The sequence below is a fragment of the Ptychodera flava genome, chromosome 8, assembly GCF_041260155.1.
Source record: "Ptychodera flava strain L36383 chromosome 8, AS_Pfla_20210202, whole genome shotgun sequence".
In the NCBI taxonomy this organism is placed as follows: Eukaryota; Metazoa; Hemichordata; class Enteropneusta; family Ptychoderidae; genus Ptychodera; species Ptychodera flava.
Window position 1 is genome coordinate 12,731,333 of NC_091935.1, and position 16,764 is coordinate 12,748,096.

The 16,764-nt window shown below is 37.6% G+C and overlaps 1 protein-coding gene across 1 annotated transcript in view; it reads left to right on the forward strand.

Annotated features, from left to right (window-relative positions):
• The window catches only part of LOC139138517 (phospholipid-transporting ATPase ABCA1-like), a 60,432-nt gene that overhangs the window by 18,310 nt on the left and 25,358 nt on the right, over window positions 1-16,764 (forward strand). Inside the window, 22 exon segments of the mRNA XM_070706922.1 lie at window positions 1,798-1,998; window positions 2,440-2,494; window positions 2,806-2,930; window positions 3,239-3,421; window positions 4,017-4,085; window positions 4,759-5,038; window positions 5,624-5,763; window positions 5,954-6,079; window positions 6,485-6,619; window positions 7,425-7,518; window positions 7,810-7,927; window positions 8,497-8,676; window positions 9,265-9,487; window positions 9,789-10,010; window positions 10,447-10,648; window positions 11,509-11,652; window positions 12,202-12,385; window positions 13,033-13,164; window positions 13,546-13,685; window positions 14,103-14,240; window positions 14,596-14,825; window positions 15,706-15,838. Coding sequence (XP_070563023.1) covers window positions 1,798-1,998; window positions 2,440-2,494; window positions 2,806-2,930; window positions 3,239-3,421; window positions 4,017-4,085; window positions 4,759-5,038; window positions 5,624-5,763; window positions 5,954-6,079; window positions 6,485-6,619; window positions 7,425-7,518; window positions 7,810-7,927; window positions 8,497-8,676; window positions 9,265-9,487; window positions 9,789-10,010; window positions 10,447-10,648; window positions 11,509-11,652; window positions 12,202-12,385; window positions 13,033-13,164; window positions 13,546-13,685; window positions 14,103-14,240; window positions 14,596-14,825; window positions 15,706-15,838 — 3,454 coding nt within the window.

Genomic DNA, 16,764 nt, shown 5'->3' on the forward strand with positions numbered 1-16,764 from the left:
TGCATTCTTGTGAGAGAGCCATGTTCATATTTGCAAAAATAGCAGAGGATTACAATTCTTTTTTAAGTTTTGTCTCAAAGTTTTCCCCATTTAGTTCCTTGAACTCTGAGTATATAGATCTGTAGTTCAGTTGTCAGCAAATTGTTTGTTACAAGGGCAATGGGTCACCATAAATCTTGTCAAGACTCTGAGAGTTGTACCGACCAGTTCTAATATTTGCTTTTTCAGTAATGAGTTCCCAACTCATTTTACACCCAATTTTTAGTGAACATTTCTCTTTTAGTTTCTCTGAAGGAAAATACATCATTTCATGTTTTTGAAAATGTACCTAGGTTTTGTTGAATAGGTTTTGTTGATATGCAAACTTTGAAAAGAGGGGACAAGGCCAAGGAAAAGAACTTGTATTATATCTGGCAACCTAACCAAGTTTTGTATCACAGCCCTAAACTTCTTTTTTCACATTTTCAAAAAAAAAACCAACACATAAATTTATGAGTAAGCTAAAGACAAAAGTATATCGAAGAAGTTTGCAGCTAGCCTGCCCTTCATTTTTGAGCCATGTTACTTGAAACGCAATCCCATATAAACAAGTATATATAATTATCATGCAGTGCACAATGCATGTCATGAAACGGTACATTCTATTAGCTACCTAACATTTTTGCCGATACAAATTATTGCACACTCAAGATTATTAGTCATCCCAAATTCTCATGGCCAGTGACGTTGTTCTGGCTTTGTATGAAGAGGTTAAAGGTTACATACTCTTGTTAAACCATGCAGAACCTAGGTGTGTTGAAATACCTGTACTTTTGGTATGCTAATCACGTGCATGTGTCACTGTCCCTGCACTGTGCCAGTCAGTGACCTTGTGACCTGTGAGATGGCTATTTGTACTCAGGCCACAACAGCTTTACGTGATGGTCATATCTGACAAGTAGAAAAGCCATGTGCTTTATACAATTGTAAATCCATCCTATTGTAAGTGCAGGCCTCGAAAGTGGGATGCTTCTACTAAAAATTGGAAGATCAAGTTCATTTGCCAATTGATACGGCAAAAACAAAGTCAAGGCAATGAATTTGTTCAGGGTGGAAAAACCTGTGCCACTGCCACCATAGTTTATCAATATTCCAGCTCGTCATACTAACCATTCCAATGTTTTGATAGAGCATAAAGTTACACTCTCTTTCATCTTATACAGAATGGCGTACGGTGGAGTGCTGACTTAATCATAGACCCAGGAGCGAGGTCTATGACTTAATTTTGTTAAAAAATGCATGTATACATGACTTGGAGTGGAACGCCACCAGTGTTTGCGTTTTGCCATGTCTTTTGTTTTTAATGGCCAACAACTCATTTTCACTTCAGACTTTTGTAAATTGATAACTTAAGCAGCGAACCTCTTTAGGGAAGTACACATGTGAAAACAAAAGTACTCGTGTGGGAAGCATGCTGATAATCAGGACAGCTGTGTATAATATATTTATAATGACTCGGCCATTTCCTGATATCCAATATCTCATAAAATAAATCCAAAAAAAGGAAGTTGACCGTTTATTTATCACCAGTTATTCAGAAGTGTCCCTGTCAGCAGCCCCAGTTGACCTTTGAACTACTCATGTATCTGTACAACATAGCATTGCACAAAGGACGATGCTAAGTCACACCTCATCTGGGAAATTATTTTTTCTGCAGTTTTAGATCCTACGAGAGTATCAGGTTTTTCCTTTCTGGCATTTTTATGAATACTAACACTTGATTTCCGGTACTGCTACACGGTGTCTAATATGCTTCAGTTCCAGGAAATCCTTGGAGATCAAGACTGGCGTACAGCTCTGTGCAGTGACACGGCCACCCTCAGAGATCTGTTACAGATTGACAACGATGCCTTACTCAGAGAAGTACAGCATGAACTGTGTGACTTGAACATGTTTGATATGTTGATAGTGCTGATGAGGCTTCAGGGACTCAACAATCAAGAAACCTATCAAAGAATAGTGAGTGAAAACATTAAACTGTGTCTGATCTGAATAGATCAAAATGAAATGCACATCATGGGTAGATTTATGAAAAAAATCTTGAAATGTACATTATCGACACTTAAAAAAATATAAACTCATATAAGACTAATAAAAAATATTGAAATATACAATAACCCATCATTTTGGACATACAACAAGTTCATTTGGTGACAGTATTAATTCTAGTCAAAGAAAAATTCGGCGTACAGAAAAATTAAATTCTAATGAAGTGTGATGCATGATTAAAATGTTTTAAACTGTTATACTTCAAGTGTTACTGGCGATTTTTCAGAGAAATGAGCATTGTCTGAGTGTATCAATAAAATGACGCATATCAACAAAGAATACTCATAAACCTAAACTCCTGCACTCCATATCTTAAATTGGCAATTCACACTTTATTTCTTTTCTCTCCAGTTATCTGCAATCAACGGTGAAGCAGACTGGGGTGATACCATCTCAACACTAACAGGTCAGTCATTGATATTCAAAACACTCTTTGTGTGCAAATGTTAAAAATAAAAAGCTTGGAAACCCACTGTTGAGGATTATTGATAACAAGTAACAAATGGAGTAATGGCTTTCAGGATTACTTTTAAAAAGTCATCCTGAAATCAGCATTGGAATAATGTCAAGCAACTGTCTAATTCTCAGAGTATATTTCAGTTGTTACATGATCATCATCATCATCATCATCATAAATAAAATCCCTGTCTTCTAAACTTCCTCTGTAGTATCCATGTTGTAATCCTAACTCAAAACAATTTGAATTTTGTGTTGCAGATGGTCTCCCTCTGTCTGATCTTCTGTCTGACACTGATGCAGTACGGGAATTCCTGGAGCAGAATATCAGCCTCTCTGAAAATGTCACAGATTTGTTGTTAAACAGTCCTCTGACCCCATCACAGGTAAATAAGAAATAAGGGTCGTACAACCATTTCCATAATGACTGATAGATGAAAAGAAATGCACATTTATTTTCTGTGACTATGACTCACTCTCTCTCTCTCTCTCTCTCTCTCTCTCTCTCTCTCTCTCTCTCTCTCTCTCTCATTACCAAGGAACTTTCATGAATAATTATTTTTTTCCATTTAATACACATTAAGTGCTGCAGTTTTCATTCGTCAAATTCTGAAGAATGTATTTTACATGTATTCTTAAACAAGTTAGTTAATTTTCCACAGCTTATTATCATCTCTGTCCTCATTCTTTGCAGCTGAGATCTTTAGTTGATCAAGACAATCTGAGAGAGATTGTGTGTAATACCACATCACTGGGTCAATACGTGGACATGAGTGACCCAGACACTTTGAAAGAACTGAGTGATCAGCTGTGCCAGCTGTCTGACAAACAGCTTGAGGAACTTGCTGATGAACTGGCCGGACATATCAGAAACCAGGTAATATACATACTCAGTACCTGTGTACGTCTTTGGTTCATTTTCTCCAGATGTTTGTAGCTATCTGAATGGACGATTGTAATCTATGTAGTAGCTAAACCCCTTCACCAGTGTGGTTTGAACCAATCCCATTGTTTTCTGCAGAAAAGTTGGACCTCTAGACAGGGAAATAGGGGTGAAAGGGTTAAATATTAATTTGTGTACATTCCGGGCCACCCCTACTCAGACACGGTTAATAAAAGTTGATTGCTTGATATGTTGGGGACCACTCAGTACATTTGCTGTCAGGTGTAAAATGATTTGAAATTTCATAAAACAGATACTTCAAAGGAAAATTGCATATTCTCTCACCTACGTCAGAAACAAAGACGTTCAAATTGAGTAAATTGCTTTGTCTTTGCATCTTTATCAATTGGTTTATCTATTTATCAATTTCTCTGTTCCTTTGTTCCGTCCATTTCCTGTATTCTAACCCCCATATGCTCTCATTCTGCTGTCCCATGCTCTTTGTATGAAAAATCAATGTATGAGAAGAGTAGACACAATGTTTTTCATATTGGCCAATGTAGACATGCTGTTTTCTTTTATGTTTCAGTTGAACAACACAGATTATGAAAAATTATTTAATGAACTGCGGACAAGACTAGAATTGATAGACTCAGAGGTAAAGTGAAATTTATTTTAAAAAAGCTGAATTCTGCTCTTGTACATATCAGCCATGTCTGTTTGTTTCAAGGAAAGAACTTGACCTTTAAGTTTTTGTACCATGTCTATTTGTTTGTTTGTTGTCGTGATGATAAATGCAGGAGAAGCTGCATTGAAATAACTGCCAATTAGATTAAAGAAATGTTAGAAAAGAGACAGTTATGAGAACTTGGTGTATAAACTTGACATTGGATAACAACAGACTCAGAGACAAGCTCACCATTAACATCTTTGCTGTGTTTCCTGTGATAATCTGAGTGTACAGGATTGTCATTGTCTGTTCAAGATCTGGATCATTTATGTGAACAAGCAAACTAAGTGGACTCTAGAATAAGTGTGTTTACAGAATAATTAGTATTTCAGAAACTCAAAACATAAATACTCATTCCTCTAAAGATTTTTCAGGTTGTGATTCACAGAAGATTTTGCCTCATGCGAAGGAAATTCATGGCATGCACCCATGATAACAAATTCTATCCTGCCAGAAGTATTTGTCAGATGTTTTTAGGAACCATGATATATTTTCCAATCCTTGTTCTGGTGTTTTTGGCAATTCTCTTTTCAACATTCATTATACCTGTCCAGTAATGCTGTATGACCAAAAGACTCTCTCTCTCTCAATCTCTTTCCAGTTTCAACTTCTTGAGAAGCTATCGGACGGTCTTCAGGGCTTCTCTGCCAACCAGACCATGGAGTCAATCTTCCTTGGCCTCTGCGGGAATCAATCCGACGCCATGGAAGGAACCATGATGTATGGATTACTGGGTGGATTAAGGGGATTGGATATCATGAACATCACCAGGGATTATGACAACTCCAAAAATAATGAGATGCCCGATGAATATGATAAATATATGAAACGGGAAGAAGATGAGAAGAATGAACATGAATATGAATATGACAATGAAACTAGTAAGGCTCAATTTTCATTTTATGAATCACTTCAGTCCCAAAATTTTTAAGAAGTCACCAGCTAGCATATCTATATGTCACTAAAATAGTCTTGTCATCAATAAAGCCACTTTTTTATGTGTTTTCGTGTAGCAGTGGAAACATGCACTTTAGTACTTTGAAGTTCCTGTGTAATTTAAGTAAACAGCATGGGATGTTGCCAAGTTCCTTGTAATATGTTAAAGGTATTGCTCCATAAGCACAATGCCAAAATAAAAACGAGTAATTCCTAGTGTCTGCATGTGACATGCAGGATTCTACATCCTGCTGGAGTATGACAATATTCCCAGCAGCTTCCCATTTTTGGAATCTTGGTGTATCATATGGCCTAGTATGGTGCTGACTGAAAGATATGGATAGATTTAATGTAAAAAGAAAGGGAGGAACTATGTATCCAAATTCCTCAGAGAGAATCGTGCTGGTGACCTTGGTATACCGTGATCTTTTTCATGACATATTGACCTCCTTTGTATACCATATGATGTGCTTCGTGACAGCTTCATGATTTGCCTGAGGTGTAAAGACAGTTCACGTTTTTATTTTCAGCTCCATTCTGTAACTCCATGTTCCGGTCCATTGAATCTAACCAATTCACACGCATACTGTGGACCAGACTCAAACCCTTGATGGTTGGCTACGTGCCTTATTCACCCAACTCTAAAGCTGCTAAGAGAATCATTGAAAAGGTGAGTTTTCAATATCATGGATGAATAACAATATCCCTCTTACTTCTACAATATTGGTATATCCCATCATATTCTATGATGTGTATGGAATCATACACTAGGAATTGGGGGGATCTGTGGTCAACTATTGTAATCTTAATCTAACATGAAATTTCAATCTCTATGATTTATTTTCTTATCTTTTCTTCAGGCAAGCTGGCCTTTCAAGACCTTGCAGAACATAGTTGATCTGTCCCGTGACTGGCTGGAATACTCACCAGAACTCGTTGAATTTCTGAACAGGACTGAGTTGCCCCAACTACCAAAGTCTTTTACGGTGAGATATCTCACATTTTCATCAGTGTGCCTCACTCATGACATTGTTCAGTAGGTCAAATCACGGGATTAGGTTTTGATATGTATTTGACTTTACACACATAGTGGCTTTTATATATTTTTCTTGTGGTTATGTACTTCAACTGTTGTGGTCAATTTTATCGTATTTGTGTATGTTTGACATTTCGTGTGGCCTTCTCACTTTGTTTTTGTTCTTTTTGTGCAGCCTATGTAGTAGTCAGCAACAAATTTTAAAGCTAATCGTAGTAAATTTGTTTCCGAAAGCGTTTTGAAATGATAATACTTAGAAATGGTAGAGTATTGCCACATTCTTCTGTTGTTGATGTTTTTAGAGACCTGCTCATTATTACTTGTTGGTTTCAAACTGTATTCTGTCTTTCTCCAGGATTCTCTGAAAAATTACAGCTGGTATGAAGACTTTGTGGATGTTTACAATGAGACTCTCAGAGACAAAGACACATGGCTGGAAGCTATCAATGTCCTAGATCAGCTGGCTCACACAGCCATTGATTTCCTTCAGGTAATTTCAAGTAACTATTCTAACCAGTCAACCATTTCTTATATTGACCTGGGGTAGATTTGAGAGAAACTATGTTCACAAAATACTCACTCTCATATTTGTGTAAACTATACATTAATGATGGTGAGACTTACGCGATCAATCGTATCTTAGTGGCAAGGTGTAGCCCTCCTTAGACAGCATTCCCTATGTTATTGATGAAAAGTCAGAAGATCCCCTAGCTTTGTGATGGAAAGGTTCAGAATCTTTAGATCAGTGGAAAACCTAGGGATCCTTAGTTTGTCACAAAATGTCTGTTGTGCCGGCAGATGTGTATCTTAGGTTCCATAAACTGCATTGTAGCATTAGATTCTCTTTGCTTCGAAAATGAAAGTGTCGCTGGGTACAGAAAGCATACCACCTTGTAGTTCAGTACACTTTTACAGTCTTCAAATAAAGAAGCAGTTGTCACTAAAATCATTCCTGAAGAATTATCTGGTCAGCATATAGTCAACTGTAATATACATACTCTTGAGTTCAAACAACAAACTTATTTCACTTCTAATATTTTATAAAAGAGGGTATTAATGTTTTCAAAATGTATAGCAAAACCTTGTACTTGTCCAAAAAGACCAACTTTTAGTAGCCAGGTTGCAAATTACTGTTTTGTCTCTAAAAATCGTTCAAAAGTTAATTATCAATATTTTTTATACTTCATGTTTCATAATCTTATGGGTTGACATGTGAAATCAGTTAATTTACAGTGAGTCATGTTATTTTACTCAGTGATTCCCACAAGTTAACTATTTCTGTCTTTTCCTTGCAGTGCATGAATCTGGACAGATTTGTTGGATATGACACAGAGGAAGAAGTGGCCACACAGGGATTGAAACTCATGCAACAAAATAAATTATGGGCTGGTCAGTATTTATACATAAATTTAAACTTGTCTGTTGATTGACTTAAAAAAGATTTTGAGTTCATCACTTTCTTGTCAGTGATAAACAAACTATTGGAATTAGCATAATGTCATATTCTTGATGAATGTTTAATCATACTTATTTCAAGTATTTGTCACAAAATGACGTAGAAAGAAGTCTAATACAAAATACTTATATTAACAAATTTAAAATCAGACAAATGTGCAAAAGGTCATGGAATTATAAAAGTACCATTGTTACATGGTTGTTGACTGATGTGTTTCCTTTCAGGGATTGTGTTTTCTAACTTTGACCAGAATCCAAAATCAAACGTCATCCCCAAGCATGTTCACTTCAAAATACGTATGGACACCGATGTTATCGAAAGCACTTTCAAGCTTGAAGACAGGTAAGTGACAGATGCAAGTTACACATTCTAACAAGCTGGCTAGAGTAATTTAGCAACATTGATATCTTTGAAGCCAGATTTTTCTGGCATGGCATCACAACAAAAGTTCATAGCATTGATATTTACAGAAGTTGATCACAGCAACATGTCAATGTGTTTCTTCTTTATGGAAGAATATTTTAAGTTTTTGATATATATATGTATATTTTAAGATGTTTTTCACTTGAATGTCAATATTACAGCCCAACATATCGCCTGTCATCACTTCCACTTCAAAATCTTTCAGTTCAACCGTTTCCTTTTGTGATCTCATTCATGATCTTATTTCTGCGATAAGGATAAACCAACGCAAAGGCATATGTTCTAAAAGCTCCATTGGGTAGAATGCTATGAACTGAATAGGAAAAGTGCATGTATACTTTTTAAAACATTAAAAATTGAAGATCAATGGCTGTAATAGTTTCATAGAGATTACATGGTTGGAATTAAATTACTCAAACTGTTTACAAATTAGAAAAACAGCAGTTTAACATGCACGCCAATGACGCCACACATTTCTATATTTTCAGATACTGGACTCCAGGTCCAAGATCCAATCCTGCCTTTGACTTGAAGTACATCCAGTCGGGCTTTGTCTTCCTCCAAGATATGGTTGAACACGGCATCATTGAAGCTACAGCAAACTTGGATAAGCTGAACACTGGTGTCTACGTACAACAGTTTCCATACCCGTGTTACATAGATGATATGTAAGTAGGGTGCAGAAATGTGAACCTATTTACCTCTCTGTTTCCTAACAACATTGTTTCATTGTCATCGTATCTGAACTCAGACATAGAAACCATATCATGTGAGTTTTTTTCAACTTGTGCAAAAAAAATCAAGAGGTGATCCCTGGAGCAAATTTCAGATGTTGTGAAAATAAATGCAGAGAATGCCATAAGTTATGGAGACATTATAGTATCACTCGTAATGTTGCAGTGTTTTTGTAGGCTTGTTGTACAGTTGAATATCTTCTTTGTACTGTGACTTTGTACATGATATTTATATCTATACTGTAGAGTGAAGGGCAAAGAACAAAAGAAAGTATTATTATAGAGATGCACGAAGAGAAAAATCTTCCCTGTGGTAGTCATATGCTTGCTTAAGGGTGCCTCATGACACCCTAGAATGGTTTTGAATTGCAGTATGGCTGTTTTCATGGTGCTTTCCATTTTAGCCAAATGCATGTTTTACTTCATGTTGGTCATCTCAATGCAATGCTATAGTTTTATTGATGTAACAAATACAAAACACATTTTGATTCAAACAATGTGATGTTGTTTTCGTCGTTCCAGGTTTATCTTTTTTCTGTCGTTTGTGTTACCCATGTTCATGGTCATCTCATGGGTCTACTCCGTGGCGATGACAATCAAGAGCATTGTCTACGAGAAAGAACGGCGTCTTAAGGAGGTGATGAAGGTGATGGGGCTTGGTAACGGAGTACACTGGGTGGCTTGGTTCATCAACAGTTTCATCATGATGTTCATCAGTTCAGTCTTGCTGATTCTGTTGATTCAGGTGAGTCTGTGTCAAATCACAAATAGATGAAGTATGAACCCAGTGAACACAGATATCATGAAAAATTTAGATCTCAATATTTTGCGTATTTCATTCATTTCAGTAACAAAGTGTATCTGTAGATTGTGGAAACTTTTCATCCAATTTCAAAGGAAGTCAACTTTTACTGTCCATTTGTAATCTCAAAGAGTGTCTGAATTTTTAGCAATTTGGTCCCAAAACAAAAACCCTTACTCAACACCCTTCAGTTCTTGCTGTGACAAAACATGCAAACTTATACTTTCTTTTATCTTTCCTGCAGTATGGTGGCTTGCTTGTGTACAGTGATCTGTCACTGGTGCTGTTTTTCATGGTCACGTTCTGTATTTCCACCTTGATGCTCTGCTTTCTGATCAGCACGTTCTTCTCCCGTGCTAACCTGGCGGCGGCATGTGGCGGCATCATCTTCCTGGCCACCTATGTCCCCTACGTCTTGGTCAGCGCCTGGGAAGATGTGATGAGTCCAGCCCAGAAGATCCTGGCGGTGAGTCTCTCAGGCCCTCAGGTTTACAGGATGTAGCAGCAGTCTCATTGGTGACTTTCAACCCTGGGTCTAAATATCTATTCAAGTTCAAAACAATGTGAAATGAAGATGTTTGATTTATACACTTCTATAGCCCTCTTGTTAATCACAACTACATCTCTCGATTCTGCAATAACAAAGTCATTCAAAGCACTGAATGTGTAAATCACAACCGTCAAATTCAATGAGAATTCTTTCAAATGTCACATTAAAAAATCGAAGAGAAGCCAAGGTTTTTGGAACTATCAGGAATCCGATTCTCAGTACCTGAAATCTGCTCGTGGATTTTGCAGTGTTAGATATCTCTGCTGTGTAGTGTCCCGGTGGAGAAATGCAATTACTTGTACCACTCACTGATAATTCAACACCAATGATTTGTTTCCAACTTCACACACAGGCCCTGGTCAACACGGTTGCCTTTGGATTTGGATGTACCTACTTTGCCATCTATGAGATCCAGGGATATGGGTTACAGTGGGATAACATAGCGACCAGCCCTACCGGTAGCAATTTCACATTCCAGATGTCGCTGATCATGATGTGGGTCGATGCCGGTATCTATGCTCTGATCACATGGTACATTGAAGCAGTATTTCCAGGTACGGCTCTTCATTGCTCAGCAAATCACTGCTGCATGGATAGTTTTTGTGATCAAAATTACAAGAGTTCGTCAAGCTTTTCCATGTCAGCATTAAAGGTATACTGTCACCTGTTTAAATTTTGCCACAGTTACCATGGAAAGAGAAAATCTAACCAATCACAGATTTTAGCGGGTGGCTGCTTCTAAAAACAGCACCCTCACAAGGGCATTTTTAATACCAAGAAATGCCCCTTTGACCATATATGGGCATATTTAGATTACAGGTGACTGTACATCTTTAAGGCAATATATTTTTGTTCCTCTTGAGCTTACCAAGTTCATGTTTCAGATTTGCCTCAGTAAAACTGCCTCTATTTGCATTAAATGGTGCAATATGATATGATACACAAAACGATCTTTATCAGCAACGTATGTGACACAATTACCAACACAGATTCATTTCTGACGCGCAAGTGTTAAATTTTGGGAGGCACTATGGGGCAGTGGCTGGGGTACCAGTCTCACTATCCCAGGCTTGTAAGTTGGAGACCCTGTAAGTCCAGAGTGATGGACTCACTGTTGGAGTATGGTGAGGTCAATACTCCAACACGGTGTTGTGCCCTTGAACAAGGCATTTTACTCCTCATTGCACCATTAGGCAGTGGGTGATGGGTTCCTCATCCTGTAATTGGGCAATGCCTGTTGGATGATGGACTGAATAAAAAAAATTCCCTGAAGAAAGCCATGTGATTGGTCTATGAAGGTAGTTGCTTCCTATTACTGTTCACCACAGAGAGATATACACTAGAGCTGGATCAGATTAGTACACAATCAGGATATGTGACAAAAGTTTTGATTTCATTTTTGTGTCATATTTAGGTCAGTATGGCATGCCAAGACCATGGTATTTCCCAGTGACCAAATCATACTGGTGTGAGAATGCCAGAACCAACACGGACATGACAGTTGACAATCCTACCTATGAGATGGGACATAGGGCAACAAATGATGAACCGCAGCAAGGTGAGGGAAATTGTACATTAACGGTATAGTTGCCTAGAGTGTGAGCAGACATGGCCAACCTTAGATTGAAATTTTCTTGATAATAATTTTCTGTTATAAGCGTCTCACATGAAGACTTTTTTATGAAGTACATAAGTTCAGAAATTAACGTATGTACAAAATGGAAGTGCCAGTCTATGTGATTTTTTTTAATTCATCGTAACAAACAAAATGTTTTCGCTATGTGCACAAAATGAAATGAACTACTAGTAACCCCGTACCATCTGAAAAGCATGCAGTTTCATTAATTTTTGTACAGACTGTATCCGTATACAATGAGCCACGGTATTATTACATAAATGTTGCACAAGTGTTCAGAGGGTCACTTCCTGTAGTATTATACACTCATACATTGATTCAAAAACTGATGTGCCATGCCGTTTTCCTCGTGGAATATTGTTCATTCTGATAAAAATAGATCTTAGATAGAGATTACTGTTACTGTATCACTTAAGAAATTGTTCAGCTTGACCTGCTATTTTATTTCCAAATCTCTTGTATGTGTCCTAGACAATGACAAGACTAGCTTTGAGGCAGAGCCCAGTCATCTACCCCTCGGTGTCAGCATTCGCAAACTTGTGAAAATCTACAAAAACGGTAAAAAACTGGCAGTGGATGGACTCTCTCTTAATTTCTACGAGGACCAGATCACCTCATTCCTTGGCCATAATGGAGCTGGCAAAACCACAACCATGTGAGTATCAAATTATGGTTAGAGAACTTTTCTTTATCCTGTTCTATGCACAGTATTCGGCTGTAGAGGGTATTTGTTCACGTGAAATTTAATATCAAAACCTGTGCGGTATAAATATACATTTTTTAGTCCATGAATGAAAAAAGTGATCAGTTAAGTAACACCAGATTGAACAAAGTCTTCTGCTTCAGTCTTAACCCTTTTACCACAATGGTTTGGCCCAAACCCATTGTTGTCAACAGTGACGTGGACTTGACTACAGGGAATGGGGATGAACAGGTGAAACTTTGTCCACAAGCAAATTCATAACAATGTTCGATGGTTATACTGTGACACAGAAATTATTTTATGGCCATTGTAAGATTAGAATACCCATTCATCACAGATTTGCATATATAGGTACATAGATGTAATATGGTAAAATAAGTGTTTCAGGAACACCATGCAGTATTGCACTACACGTTTTTGCATGGCCCCAAGTGAAAATCGATGCTAGGCTACTAAAATTAAGGTTGCTGAACACCATTTATTGATTATTGCCACCTTCCGTCAGTATCAAAGTGCTGGTATGAAGATTGTATCTAACTGTCAAATACGGAATATTCCCAACCCTCAGTGTACCCACCTCACACCTTGTGTTTCCACAGGTCCATCCTGACAGGATTGTTCCCACCAACTTCCGGCACAGCCTACATATACGGAAAGGACATCCAGACTGACATCAACTCCATCAGGAAGAGTATGGGAATGTGTCCTCAACACAATGTATTGTTTGATCAGTAAGTTTAGGCATGGACATCTCATTCCTGTCAACAGTATGGAATCATATGGACTTCCGACAGATATTCATTGTTACACAAATAACCCCTCATACCAATTTGCAACCTCAAATATTTGATTTTCGCAAACTTTTTAATCCACCATATGTTTATATTTTAGAGCTTAAAGATACATGGAGCTTCATCCAGTTTTGATTTCCATTGCCAACCCTTTCACCACCAAATTTTGGTTCAACCCTATTGTTTACTGTAGCAAAGCTGGATCTCAATATTTGAAAATAGGGGTGGAAAGATGAACTTTAAAAATGTATGTCTCATCCACTGTATGATACCAGAGATGACTCACAAAATATAACTTCTAATAATTCACTGTCATTGCAGCCTGACTGTAGAAGAACACATGTGGTTCTATGCCAGACTGAAGGGAATGTCAAACAAGGAAGTAAAGGTGGAGATGGAACAGATGATCAAAGATGTCGGACTGCCAAATAAGAGACACGAAAAAACAAAACATCTGTCAGGTATGTGTGCGCTTTTCTCAACTTCTACAACTCTTTGCAACAATTCAAATTAAGAAAAAGTGAAAATGAAGTCACCAGAATTAGAAATACAGAATTATATTTGGACTTTGTCATTGGTCTGAGAAGTAATGTTTTCCTTTGAATAGTGTCAGTTTGCGTCAGCTATGTTCTGCATGAACCAAACATTATGTAGGAGATATGTGAAAAATACCGCAAGCAATGAATAGGATGTTTCGCACATGAGTAAATACATCATGATCTTACCTGAAGGATAGGAATTTTCTTTACATGTGGCAAATGATAGTCACAAACTACTGGCAAGTTTGCGCAATCAAAGTAGTGACAAATTTGATCAAATTCTTGTACAGAGAAAAAAATTACTAAATCTGTTCCTGTTTGCATTTTTCTCAATGCTAGGTGGTATGAAAAGGAAGCTGTCAGTTGCCATAGCGTTTGCTGGTGGCAGTCGTGTTGTCATTCTGGATGAGCCGACTGCTGGTGTCGATCCGTATGCAAGAAGAAGCATATGGGATTTGCTGAGCAAGTACAGGAAAGGTGAGACAACAAACAAACAAGCAAGCAAGCAAGCAAACAAACAAACATTCATTACTCCTGTGCTTTCTTTGTGTGTCTTTGGTTTACAAGCTCTAAAAGATAATGACCAATGACAGGATGCGTAATAGAGTTATTTGCAAGCTAATATGCAACCCATGAACTATGTCAGGTGCTCTTAATGTCAGAAACTTAACCCTTCAAACCCAAGACTTGAGTATTTTCTAATTGCCTTCAATAGGATGGATAGATCTATATTCAAGGAAACAGGGGTAAACTGGTTGCCAGTTCATTAGACTTTTAACTTCTAATTTTTAGTTGTTTTCATTGATTGAGTCAAAGTTATTCACTTGAACAGGTCGTACTATCCTCTTGACAACACATCACATGGATGAAGCTGATATCCTTGGCGACCGCATCGCCATCATCTCCCAGGGCAAACTGAAATGCTGCGGATCCTCGCTGTTTCTGAAGAGCCAGTTTGGCAATGGCTACTACCTGGTGCTGGTGAAGAAATCAGACAGGCTTAGCTGGAAAGGAAGTGATAGTATGATTGAAGTTAATGAAAACCCTGCAAATCACAAAGAGGTATTGTATTTTGTCAGGCAGTTTTAGACTTCTCGGGTTTTGAACCTGCTCTTTCAAGTTTCTGAACATTTGCATCAACACTGCACTGTTACACCATATGTTAGGGTGATTAACATGTAAGGATCTATACTCCACATGACAAATTGGTGATAAATATGGAAATATATCAATAGCATGCATATCATTGGGCTCATGTGCAGCATCTTAGAAGCTGCCAGCCAATCAGTCAGTCGAAACTCATTGTTTGTATTGAATTATTTCCAAATAACCAAATAGCTACTTAATAGCCCTAGTCTGAGAACCCTTAAAGGCACTGCTCGCAATCCCTGGGATTGCCTTTGTTCTAGTCTGTAAGAGGATTATGGAGGTGTAATAGCCTTTTGTTTTCCATTGAAATTGTAATCTTGTGGGTAAATTTTCTGATGAGACAATCTGGTGCCAACGCTTGCCTTTAAGTTGTTTTTAATAATGACAGTTGACCAATCGGGTACAAGCTGCCAATATGCTGCACAGTACCACATGACTCATTAGGCCCTTTCAAATCACAATGAGTGTATGAATTTCCACTTGGTGAACACCAAGTACCAACATTCTTACTTTAGCACTTCTAATTGTTGCATGAGCAAGTCTGAATATAGAAGAACATGCCATGGCAATCACTACATCACTTCTAAGCCATCTCAGACAACATTAGTTGTTGCTTTCCATAACCCAATAGAAAAAAAATATTCAAAGAACCCCACAAGTGCATATTTGGTGAAATTTTAATTTTTCAATGAAAGTCATGTCACTTATTTTAAGTGCTTTCTAATGGTAGATCAGTCCGTGTTCTGTGTGATCATTACGTGTTCATAGAAATGAATATTTTGGTTCATTTCAGGACTTGACAGCTGGTGAGGATGACGACGAAGGCATCGGATCAGAACTGAGCAGTCAATGCAACACTAACTCAACAAGGATGTCATCATCATCATTATCATTATTATCCAGATCATTAAATTCCAATTCCACAGGTTAGTGTCACGCACAGCAGGTGTATTTCTAACTTATTAGTTCCAGAGGGCCTGAAAGGGACCCCTTGAACTATTGTTTTTTGCTGGAGTTCTTTGGACATTTCTTTGTATCACCTTTTTACTACATGCACAAAGGTAGTTATGCAGATTTTCAATGTGATGTGATAAATACGCCAAAGTGTCCACGGTTTGTCCAGAATCATTGCAGTTTACATATTTTAATCAAGTAGTAGGTAGAAGTTGCAAAAGGAAGAATCTGTTACATGTTTTTTTGTAATTACTCATCAGAGCTGACGTAAATCAAGTCTGATGGTATGATAGTATGCACAAAACTAGAGAATTTTTCCTTTGTTTGCGTATTTTTATATATATTATTGTATATAATTTGTTTTATACATGTTATATGGTTTACGTTGAATCGTTGGCAAGACGGGAACTGGACGTACTGTCTAAATTGACAAGTTGCCAACACGGGTCTAATTATCATCTAGGGGTAATACCAGTCGATCACAAAGAAATCAACTATTTGAAAGTTGAAACATTGTCTGGAAGTAGGTTAGGCGTAGTCAAAACAACATCACCAGATCTGTGCAAAGGACGCTTGCTCATGATGTGTTCTGGACAGTTAGCAAGATGTGTGTTGATGTGTGGTGTTGTTTTGACTATTCCGTGACATCCTTCCAAACAATGTTTCAACTTTGGCAGAGTTGATTTCTTTGTTAATGGCTGTTATCACCGCCTAGACAATAATTATGCCTGACGGTGTTGGCAACTCAACTTTAGACAGTATGTCTAGTTCCCATATTGCCAACAGCTCAACACAAGCCACTGTAATTTACAGAAAAGCTGAATTATACCGATTACTTTGTCTCACTGATGTATGAATATATCAGGTTAGGCATAGAAAAGCAGTGATTATCTCTCAG